Source organism: Ochotona curzoniae, unplaced genomic scaffold, assembly GCF_017591425.1.
Source record: "Ochotona curzoniae isolate NIBS_2020 unplaced genomic scaffold, NIBS_Ocur_1.0 contig_4105, whole genome shotgun sequence".
In the NCBI taxonomy this organism is placed as follows: domain Eukaryota; kingdom Metazoa; phylum Chordata; class Mammalia; order Lagomorpha; family Ochotonidae; genus Ochotona; species Ochotona curzoniae.
In genome coordinates, this window is record NW_024466129.1 from 9430001 (window position 1) to 9441119 (window position 11119).

Sequence of the window (11119 nt, forward strand, 5' to 3'; positions counted from 1 at the left end):
AGTGGAGGAGGGGGCACAGGGAGTGATTATACTGTGGTAGTCCTGAGGCTCGGCAGAGTTTGTCTTCAGTGTTATTTAAGCGTTGGGTGCCTCCCGGCAGGGAAGCAGGCAGGAGTGTACACACACACACACACACACACACACACACACACACACACACACACTCACCACTGCAGGACCTGAAGCCCAGTGGGGAAACGGATGCTCTGCCAACTGAGTTCCTTCCACCTGCCTGGGAGGCCCACACTGAGTTTTCAGCTCTGGCTTTGGCATTGTGGGGATGGGGGGGGGGGGGGGGGTGAGCAGATTTCTTCTCTGCCGCCCAGATAAAGTGATTTTTAAAAAGAAGACAAAGAAAAACAGGGATGCAGGAGAGGAAAAACTGTCCTAAGAAATGTGGAATGGAGCCCCAGCGTGGTAGCCTAGTGGCTAAAGTGAGGATCCCACTTGGGTGCTGATTCTAATCCTGTCTCAGCTGTTCCACTTCCCATCCAGCTCCCTGCTTGTAGCGTGGGTAATCAGTTGAGGATGGCCCTGCCACCACGTGGGAGACCCAGAAGAGGCTCTGGGCACCTGGCTTGGGGAGGTCTTTCTGTGTCTCCTTCTCTCTGTAAATCTGCCTTTCCAATGAAAAGAAATAAATCTTTTTACAAATGTAGACGGATCGGATAAACTACCCAAGTCATGCTAGCCAGAACTAAGCCTCAGATCCGAGGGCACCATCAGGGTCCCCTGTCCCCGCTCTAGCCGCTTTGAATATGTATGCTGTGGGAAGAGCTCTGGGAAAGGTTCAAGGTGAACTTGCTCGCAGACATCAGGTGCCCATCCTGGCCCAGTGAAAGCGGAGGTATGCAGTCAGCCTCTCTCTCTCTCTCTCTCTCTCTCTCTCTCTCTTTCTCTCTCTCTCTCTCCCCATGCCTCTCCCCTGCCCCGCCCCCTCTTCTGCTAGCAGCCACAGCTTCTGCCACCTCAGCAACTACTAAATAGACCAATTAGCTAAGGCTTCCTGCCATTATCTAACATGGATTTGGACATTAGCACACTACTATTCAGCTATAATCTCGAGTCAGAACGTACTAAAAAATTCACACACTGAGGCATTAAATGTTCCTGAGAAACATCTGGTTTAGTGGATTGTGCCGCTTCCCTGTATCTGACCCTCCGCCCTCCTCCCGCAAGCAACCTGTAGGTCAGTCATCATGGTCCACGTTGCGATGGAGCCCTTCCTAGCAAGGGCTGTGATGCAGTGTTGGTGTGCACCGTTGCCCTGGGGGCGGCAGTGGCTGGTGTGGCCCTCTCTTCCTCCTGTTGCTGTGGCTGGGTGCCTAAGGAGGTGGAAAACCTTAAATGAATGCTGCATTAACAACAGGGAGCTTTTCAAGTAATGAGAGTCTTCCACTACTAAAGCATTTTGCCTGAGGCTGGAAGCTGGGGTCTTGTACAAGTGTGGGACCCTGCTCAGTCTTAAATCACAGACTTCCTTGATGGAGACCCACAAAGCACTAGGGGTCAGATGCCCTAACTTTGCCTGGCAGGAAGTACAATTGGATTTCAGTAGTTCAAAAACCCCGGGGGTGAGTGCGATGTTTATCCTCCTTGTTCTAAATGATAGGATAATTTAAGTGTAAGGCCCTGCAAGTGGTGCTAGCAAATGCAAGGAAATCCTTGCATCAAAAATACAGGGTTGGACATGGCATGGTAGGCTAGTGACTTAAGTCCTTGCCTTGCAAGCACCAGGATCCCTTTTGAGCACAAATTCAAGTCCCGGCTGCTCCACTTGCCATCCAGCTCCCTGCTTGTGGCCTGGGAAAACAGTAGAGGATGGTCTAAAGAATTGGGACCCTGCGGCTACATGGGAGGCCCTGAAGAAGCTGCTGGCTCCTGGTTTCGGTTCAGCTCAGCTCTGGCCGTTGCGATCACGTGGGGAGTAAATCAATGGATGGAAGATCTTCCTCTCTGTCTCTCCTGCTCTCTGTACATCTGCCTTTCCAATAAAAAAAATAATAATAAATCCTTTTTAAAAATCAAGGGTTGTCAGAGGAGAGCTGCGCTCCTGAAGGCTGCCTGCCAGCAGACCCAACTGAGCTCCCGCGAGCCTCCCCTCCCCTCCCCTCTCCTGGGTTTTGTGTCTCTTTATGAAGCAGGTGGGAGCTCTGAATTCATTCCACAGAAGGGGATGGAAATACTCTGGGCTCCTAGAGTTAGAAGAAACCTGGAGGCTAGCAGCTCCCCCCCCCCCCACACACACACACACTAGTCCTTTCCCTTTAGTATTCAGAGAAGTGGGGATATAAAGCAGATGTTTTTGGTGTCTGGTGTAAATTTGCAAAAGAGATGTGTGTGGGTTTCTCCTCCTCTTCCTTTTTCTTCCAGGTTCGCCTTTATTATCACGACTATTCAGTCCACTGTATTTTACGTGGAAGAAAGTCATATGCTTGGGGTTTTTTCTTTTTTTTAGATGCATTTATTTTTATTGGAAAGGCAGATATACAGAGAGGAGACACAAAGATTTTTTGTCCGCTGGTTCACTCCCCAAGGGGCCGCAACAGCTGGAGCTGAGCCAGGATCTAGGGACCTTCTCTGTGTCTCCCACATGGGTGCAGGGTCCCGAGGCTTTGTGCAGTCCTCGACTGCTTTCCCAGGCCACAGTCAGGGAGCTGGATGGGAAGTGGGGCAGCCAGGACATGAACGGGCGCCCAGATGGAATCCTGGTATATGCAAGGCAAGGATTTAGCCAGCAGGCTGTTGTGCCAGGCCCAGAAAGCCATGTCTGTATACCTGAAAATGAATGATGCCTGCCTTCCACCGCGTTTGCACCAAATTTTCACAAGTGCCCAGCTTCACACAGAATTCATATGTAAATAGATATGCATTACAGCAGCCTTTTCTGCTGTGATTACTTATGTAAATTACACATCTCCAGGCTAGGCGGTAGGAAGAGCGGCAAGCAGGCAGGCAGACTTTACAAACTCAGAGCCGCAGTAGGGAGAGTGTTCTGGGGGAGCCAGTGGTCCCATTCTCGCTGCTCTCCCAGGGAGTCACCTTGAGCACTTGGGGTTTGCAGCATCACTCAGACCGGACCTTTGATCTCACACTGCGGTCTTTCCCAAGACCCCAAGCGAAACTCCTGTAGGCCCCAGAGCCAGCTGCGCTGGGTCAATACAGATAGGGAACAGGAAGAGACCCAGCATGCTGGCTTCACACGTCGTAAACCACACAAAGCCCCCTCTTTACTCTCCTGCCTCTCTAAACGCCTGTGCGAGGAGGTGGGGGGGGAGGGCATGAATTGGGATTTTCTTTATTCTTAAATACACAGAACACACAATTACACTAAACCCCTTTAGCATCACAGTCCATTTGGCCCAACATCTACTTTTCTAGAAACAGACCCATCCAGGCCTGGAGCTTGCACAGGGGTTGGGGGCTGTCCTCACACTGTAGGCACAGGTGCACCAGACCTTGAGGCCACCTAGCATGGCCTCGCTCAGCCCCACTGCTGTGGCATGAACTGGGGAAGGGCAGTTTAAACCCGATGTGCCATTTTACACACATTTTTCTCTTGTGTGTTCAGGGAGGTGCCTGTAGCTGCCTGCAGGCAGAAGAGAAGAGAAATAGGAGGGGAGGGGATGATGAGGAGCTTTGGAGCCTGGTTACAGCACAACAGGAAGGGGCGATTTCTCTGGCAGTTGTTTCAGAAACAGGATGATTTTGTTGAGGAAGAAGGGGGCCACTTCACCGAATCCAAACCTGGCAATGGTTATTTTAGGCCAGGTTCTCCAAGATCCAACTTAGGGAAATTTCTTTTTGCACTTCATTCATTAGAGTCCTAAATCACTATCCTCAGGGCCAACCAACAAGTTCCCAGGAGATGGGGGTGGGGGAAGAGGCAAGTCAGCCCCAAGAGTTAAAAACCCTGTTGGAGTGTGCGTGGGCAGGTGCGCAGGCAGCCAAGACCTCTCTCTACAGAGGAGAGGCGAAGCATCCTTACTCTCCTTCTTTGAAGGGCTTCCTGCCAGAACAGGTGAATCTTGGGTCTCCTTTATAAACTTCATTCCTAGTGGGGACAGAGAGGGGAACAGGAGGTCCTCCTAGAACATCAAAGGCAGTGGGGGGGGGGAAGGGGCGCCGGGAGAACCTATGCAGCCCCTGCATTCAGATTCCTAGTCCCTCCCAACACCGAGGCCTCACTGTCCGCTTGTGAACAAGAGGTTCACTCTCTTTGCACCTGTGCTCTGGAGAGGGGATGAGGACAAACTTCCTTCTAGAGAAGGTTAAGGAAGGGCATTTGAGAGAGCTTAAAGCACTCAGTAGGTGTCCAAGACCGGGAGTGCCCCTCTCCTCCTTACAGGCAAGACTGCATCTTTTTCAAGGCAAGACAAATTCATGTACATGTTGCAATTTCTGTTTTCTAGTTACTGGCTTCTGCCAAGTTGCTGGCCTCTTAGCCTTCCAGCCAGGACAGTGCATGTCAGAATTACCCTGTGTTATGGTGAAAAAAAGATACATAGTTAAATCACTGTCATCAATGCTCCTGTCTGTGAAGAAAAAAAAAAATCTCTTTGAAGATAATCAGGCAGCCATTATATGTCTTTAAAAGAAAAAAAAATTAAGAAAAAGGCGGGGTTGGGAGGGAGCAGCAGGATGCAAGGCCCACTGATTTTCAAGTTTACTTGGCACTGATTTTCCCTTGGGTCCCTGCCCTTCCCACAGCCCCCTTCCCATCTAAAAGTCACCTGTCTACTCCCTGCAATGCCTAAGGCTCCCTCAGTCTCCAACCTGGATAACTGGTTCTAATGGCGCTATTGACAAAACTGGTCGTTGGTGGTTGCTTGACTTCCTCACCTGCCTGCTGTTGATTCTTTGGGATTAAAAAAAAAAAAGAAAAGAAAAAAGAAAAGCCCCTTGGAAGTGCTTTTACTGTAAATATTTGAAGAGCGTGTTAGGGCAGTGTGAACTCTGTATTCTCACTCCACCACTGCGCCGGGATTCTGCCTTCTGAAGCTCCAAGGATGCTGCTGTAGCAAAACTGCTGACCCAGGGCTCAGTGGCCGGGGTCCTAGATGGCTACTGACTCTGGGCTGCTTTCCCAGGCCCGAGATGGGCGGCCTAGTGTCCTGCTTGCCCGTGGGCATTCCTTAGCAGAGAGGATGGCCCTGGACCACTCGTCCAAACCAGGGTGGGACGAGGCCACATTGGGGTCCCGGCAAGATTCAGGAAGCCAAACTCAGGTTCACGCACACATTTATGCTCACCCGCCCACAGGTGAAATAAACGGGACCTCCCAGAGCAGATAAGGTTCGACCTGTAGAGGGTTGGCGTTTGGGATAAACCGCCCCGGACACGCTCCGGGGACCCAGGGAGAGCTTGAAGAAACTGGAAACGTTCCCTGTGTGCTTCGGTCACTTACAGCGGCCAGATCTGGGCACGACATTGTCACCGAGGAACATGGAACCATTAGGACATCTTAAGAGCAAACGAGATGGCGCAATGAAGGCCCAAGGGACACGCAAGCCCAGAGCGCAATCAGGTGCCTCGGCTGCGGCTCCCGTGGAGTGAGTGTTCACGGAGACCCAGGATTGCCGGCGCCCGCTGTCTCCGCTCAGCACGCGCGGAGGGCGCAGGATATCTATCCTCTGTTGAGCCGCCGAGCGGGTTCAGGATACCGCCGATCCACAGCGGATCCACACCCTAGGCTGTTTAGGACCTCGCGGCGGAGAGGCGGGGCGTTAGGCGGCCAGGACGGTGACAGGTGCGCCCCTCGGCCAATGGCGGGACCGACGCCCCTCCCCAAGCACCCGCAGTGCGCGCCAATCGGAGACCGTGTTGAGCTTCAAGTGCGCGGAGGGGCCGCGGGTCTCCACCACCGCGCCAGCGGCCTCGGCGCGATTGCCTGCGGCTGGAACGCTGAACGCTGGCCTCAGCTGCCCGGACGAGCCAAAGCGCTCGCGAGGGCGTTCGTGCCAGCGAGGGCGAGCGTGTGTGAGCTCGGCCCGGGGCGGGGCCGCACTGAAGAGGCGCGGACCATGGTCACCCTCGGCTGAGTTCCCGGCGGCGACTTTGATTATTGGCAAATAATCACTAACAATACCCAGCCCGCAGGCTTGCCACCGCCACGCAGACTCCGCGAGCCGGCACACGGCCGCGTCACCCACCACCGGGGCCCTGATCTCCAGCCCCAAACGAGCCGATGGAAAAATCCAAAAATTTCCGCATCGACGCCCTGCTGGCGGTGGACCCCCCGCGAGCCACCTCCGCGCAGAACTCGCCGCTGGCCTTGGTCACGTCCCTCGCGGCTGCAGCATCTGGCCCCGGCGGTGGAGGAGGCAGCGGTGGCGGCGGGGCAAGCAGCGGAGCGAGTGGCAGCTGTAGCCCCGCGTCCTCGGAGCCGCCCGCGGCTCCAGCCGACCGTCTGCGCTCTGAGAGCCCTTCACCGCCGCGCCTGTTAGCTGCGCACTGCGCTCTGCTACCCAAGCCCGGCTTCTTGGGCGCGAGCGGAGGCAGCGGTGGTGGCGCGGGCGGCGGACCCGGGGGCCCCCACCACCACTCGCACCCCAGCGCAGCAGCGGCCGCCGCCGCAGCAGCCGCAGCCGCAGCGGCGGGGAGCCTGGCTCTGGGGCTACACCCGGGGGGCGCACAGGGTGGCGCGGGCCTCCCGGCGCAAGCAGCACTGTATGGCCATCCGGTTTACGGCTACTCGGCGGCGGCGGCGGCAGCCGCGCTGGCCGGCCAGCACCCGGCGCTGTCCTACTCGTATCCACAGGTGCAGGGCGCGCACCCTGCGCACCCCGCCGATCCCATTAAACTGGGCGCCGGTACCTTCCAGCTAGACCAGTGGCTGCGCGCGTCCACCGCTGGCATGATCCTACCCAAGATGCCCGACTTTAATTGTGAGTACGCGCGTACCCTGGGGCCCGTTGTGTGTGTAGAGGCGTGCGGGAAGTGTGGAGGCTTGGCAAGTGGGTTCTCCCGCGCGTCGCCCTTCCACCAGGCGCCTCCTTCCCCGCTGCGTGCTCTGCTCCGAGAGCGCTGCTGAAGCGCCGCGAAGCCGCCTCGGCTTTGCCGCAGGCTTGTGAGACCTAGCGCGGGCTCCGCGGGCTGAGAGCGGCAGAGAATTAGTAAAATGGCCTCGCGCAGGCCTTGCCTTCTCTTCCTCTCTTAACGGGAAAGGGCAGCTGGAGGTGTGAGACTCTAATCTAATGATTAACTTGCGCGCTGGAGGAGGAAGTGGAGAGAAAAGGCGAGTAGGAAGATCGCCCTGAATCTGGCAGGTTTGGGAACGGTGGAGATGGGGGAGGTCAGCGGAATCCAGGGGTTTACCCATCAGAAAAAGTGCCTTGGCTGGGGTCTCCTGTCATGGGCTCCCTCTCTGGACAGAGAGAAGGAGAGGAGAACCTGGAGCAGCGAACAAGCAAGGGTCTTCCAGAGCTGAGGGCTGCAAAGCCAGGCCCCAGACAGGCCCCTGGTCCTTGCTGGGAGCACTGCTTTCCTTTGGAGATTGCAGGGTGCGAGGTGCAGGGAACCCAGGGCTGAAGGCCAGTAGGAGCAGTAGGTGCCTTCTCCGGAACTCAGGATGCCCTGTACTGTATCATATCCAACGTCAAAGCAGCGGGGAAGGAGACCAAGCCACCTCCAGCACAGGCGCCTGGGAGGGCTCGGCTTTCCCAGGTCCAGGCGAAGTAGAGGCAGCTGGGTGCAACAGCTCCGCAGCTCCTGGGGTCTTCAGCTCTCCCACCACGCCCAACCGAGTCAGCTACCTCCTCCTGAGTCCCCCTGGAGCAGAAGAGGTAGACGGCTTTCTGCTTTCAGCCGCCCAACACCCAAACAAAGAGACCCCATTGTTTCCGTCTGAGTGGGTTTGTTTAGACTGGGGAGATGCAAGCACTGGAGGGAACCCGCAAAAAAGAAAACAGAAATAAACACTTGCCAGAATTCAAGATTCCTCTGCTTGAAGCCACGCTGGTGACTAAACAGAGAAGAGCTAGCACCCCAGGGGGCTGGTGAAGTGGCAAGGGAGTGCGAAAAACACAGCAGGGGCCCTGTTAGCTCCCAGCCACCCCCAGGCTTTCCCGAGTTGGGCTCTTTAGAAGACCCTACGGGCCAGCCCTCTCTCCTGTTGAACGCTTAACTCCTACTGATTCCCCTCTCACTTTGGGGGAGGGCACAGCTTTGGACATTTTCTGAGTCTGTTGAGCCCTTTGGCCAAAACCAGGTGCCCAGCCCAGCCAACCCCAACTGCTTCCGATGGGAAGCCGCCCAGCCAACTGCACGGCGACCAGCATTTCCCAGCGCCTGGGGACCCTCTGTGGCCCTGAGGCCTCCTAGCACGCTGGGTTCCCTGACTTCCCCCAGTGCTTTCCAATCCCTTCCCAAGCACCCCAGTGCTGCTCTAAGCTCAAGGACGAACGGAAAGTCGATTGCAGGGGGAGCCGTGTGCCCGCACCCGTCTTCTGATTCCTAATTGGATTTCAGAGGAGGCTGAATTTTTAGCCAAATCAGAATGTGAGCCATCGCAGAGGGCTCACGGTGCAGAGTGCAGGTTCAGTGTGGACTGCATTCTGAGACACTGCCTGGAAAGTCGTTGGGTCCCCTGTCCTCGGTCATCTTCGCTGCCTGTTGTATGCTATTTCCCAAATGGTCCCTTCCAAGCCAGTATTTTAATTAAAGTTCTAATGTATTGTCAAGTTGGGAATTCGGACCTTGTTTAACTAAAGCAGGGGGCGTGGGCCTTCCTATAAAGCAAATTGCCCGTCCCAGGGGAGCCTGAGCCCATCCCAGGGCCCCAGGGCTAGCCTCATTTCTTTTCTTCACTTTTTTTTCTCCCTTTTATTGTCTAACACTTGTCAGACTCCTGGGAAATCAAGGGAAGTCGCATTTTGAGGTCATAAAATTCTCTGTGATGTAACCGTGCTAAATTATGTAAATAAAGCTGGGCTGGCCTCCTTGAACACACAGAAAGCCAGATCCGCCCACTGCTGGCCTTTAATTTGGGTAAAGAGAATTGTTCTGAAAAGGTTTCCATACACCCCCACACTGTCTCTCCCCCCCCCCCCCCCCCCCCCGCGCTCTGCCCTCCAGGCACCCCAGGAGGGGCTCCTTCAGAAAACATTTTCCAATTAGGAGGGGTCCCAAATGAAAGCCTGTTTAGGATCCGGATTTGGTCTCTCTACTCCATTTTCCCCTCCCTACTTCCTTCTCTCCAGCCTTGAAAGCGGGTAGATTTGGTGTCCTGGTCTGCTCTGGCTCCTCACTTAGGGGAAGGGTGCACAGGCCCTGCCCCAGGCAGAACTATTAGGTCCTCTTGGACCAAACTGCCTGCCGTGTGGGAGGACCAGAGGGGTGGCTCAGCCGCAAAGGGGTGGGCGAGGGCAGAGGACCCGACCTCACGCTGTCTGGCATCCCCAGCCCAGGCACAGTCGAACCTCCTGGGGAAATGCCGCCGGCCGCGGACCGCCTTCACCAGTCAGCAGCTGCTGGAGCTGGAGCACCAGTTCAAGCTCAACAAGTACCTGTCGCGGCCCAAGCGCTTCGAAGTGGCCACCTCACTCATGCTCACCGAGACCCAGGTGGGCAGCCTCCTGCCAGCATCCAGCCATCCTGATCAGTCGGGCCACACTCTCCACCCTCGGACAGTTTGGTGCCCCTAGGGGATCAAGATAACTCTGATTCACCCAGAAGCCTGATTCTGTAGTTCCAACATTTCTGAGTTTAACGAACCCGTGCCCCCTTATGAAAAAGCGAGTCTCTGGGCCACATTTGAGAAAGTTTGTTCGAAAACAGAAATGCGGGAACACCCTGAGGTGTACGGAGGTCCCCACCTGCTATGGCCCTTACGCCTTTACTCCAGGAGACTGAGGGGTGGGCAGGGAAGTCCCTTGCCCCCTGCCCCGGGGGAACTGGAAAGCCGAGTTTCCCAAGGAGCCCCCTGCCCAGCTGTAAGGCTGCTGATGGGCTGATGGAGGGGGTGGGAAGGAAGCCACGACGCCCCACACTGCGAGCACCCCCTTAAGCCTCTGCAGTTCCTTCTCTGGCTACCCGGCCAGGGGGCGGCTCGCTCACGCCCGCTTGTGCCCGCAGGTCAAGATTTGGTTCCAGAACCGGCGGATGAAGTGGAAACGCAGCAAAAAAGCCAAAGAGCAGGCGGCGCAGGAGGCGGAGAAGCAGAAGGGCGGCATGGCGGGTAAAGGCGGCGGCGGTGCCGAGGAGAAGGCGGAGGAGGAGACGCTGGGGCCACCCGCGTCCGGGGACAAGGGCAGCGGACGCCGGCTGCGAGACTTAAGGGACAGTGACCCCGAGGAGGAGGACGACGACGAGGAGGATGAGGACCGTTTCCCCTACAGCAACGGCGCCGGCGCCCACGTCGCCTCCTCCGACTGCTCCTCCGAGGATGACTCGCCGCCTCCGCGGTCCGGCGCGCCCGGCCACCAGCCCCCTGCCCAGTAGGAGCCCCTGCGCCCCGGCGGGCAGGGGCGCGCACCGCTCCGCCCTAGCCAGGGGCCGCGCCAGGCCTCCATCCCGCGTCCAGCGTCCCGCACTGGCGGGCGAGACTTTCCCCCAGGCCACCTCACCGCGGCCAAGGCTGGAGGGCCGGAGCGCTTGGCCCACAGTGCCAAGCTTCAGCCCCTGTCCTTTCACATTGAATTGTGCTTAAGTTTCCAGGGGAAGGGCCCTCCCTCCAGGGGAAGCTTCCCGGCGGCCTAGGGGTCCGGGAGCCCACAGTGTTAGAAAAAAAAAAAAAAAGACCTCCGAAACTTGAACCCTTCTCTGTTGAGGTTTTGAGGAAAAGGGTTGATGCTTCTATGTGTTCCAGGGGGAAAACTTGGGAGCGTTCAAACCGCTGGAAATCTCACAGCTGTACTATCTTTATTTTTGTATATTGTATTTATATATATGAGGATATATATAAAGAAATGTCTACTTATGCATGCTAAATTATTATTTAGCTTCACCCATCGCCCAGGATGGAAGGTAAAATAAATTGGTTTTTTACTGGACAACAGTACAGGTCTTTTGCGGCGGGGGAGGGGAGGGCGCGGGTTGGGGAACTGGGGTTCCGGAAAGTGGATTTTTGCTACTTGGTTGTCAAAACGGATGGGGAGGCTGGCCTCTCCTCCCCTCAATA

At 56.1% G+C, this 11119-nt stretch overlaps 1 protein-coding gene across 1 annotated transcript; it reads left to right on the forward strand.

Moving 5' to 3' along the window:
• The first annotated feature begins 6187 nt into the window (after positions 1 to 6187).
• On the forward strand, positions 6188 to 10440 carry MNX1 (motor neuron and pancreas homeobox 1). Its single transcript, XM_040984235.1, has 3 exons — positions 6188 to 6887; positions 9403 to 9563; positions 10075 to 10440. The coding sequence occupies exons 1-3, from the start codon at positions 6188 to 6190 to the stop codon at positions 10438 to 10440; spliced, it is 1227 nt and encodes a 408-aa protein (XP_040840169.1).
• The last annotated feature ends 679 nt before the right edge of the window (positions 10441 to 11119 follow it).

Bases quoted from the DNA above. Each gene is read 5' to 3' on its own strand.
- MNX1 (XM_040984235.1), top strand. From the start codon at position 6,188: ATGGAAAAATCCAAAAATTTCCGCATCGACGCCCTGCTGGCGGTGGAC. The intron at 6,888-9,402 runs GTGAGTACGCGC...TGGCATCCCCAG, and splicing joins CAAGATGCCCGACTTTAATT to CCCAGGCACAGTCGAACCTC. The intron at 9,564-10,074 runs GTGGGCAGCCTC...TTGTGCCCGCAG, and splicing joins TCATGCTCACCGAGACCCAG to GTCAAGATTTGGTTCCAGAA.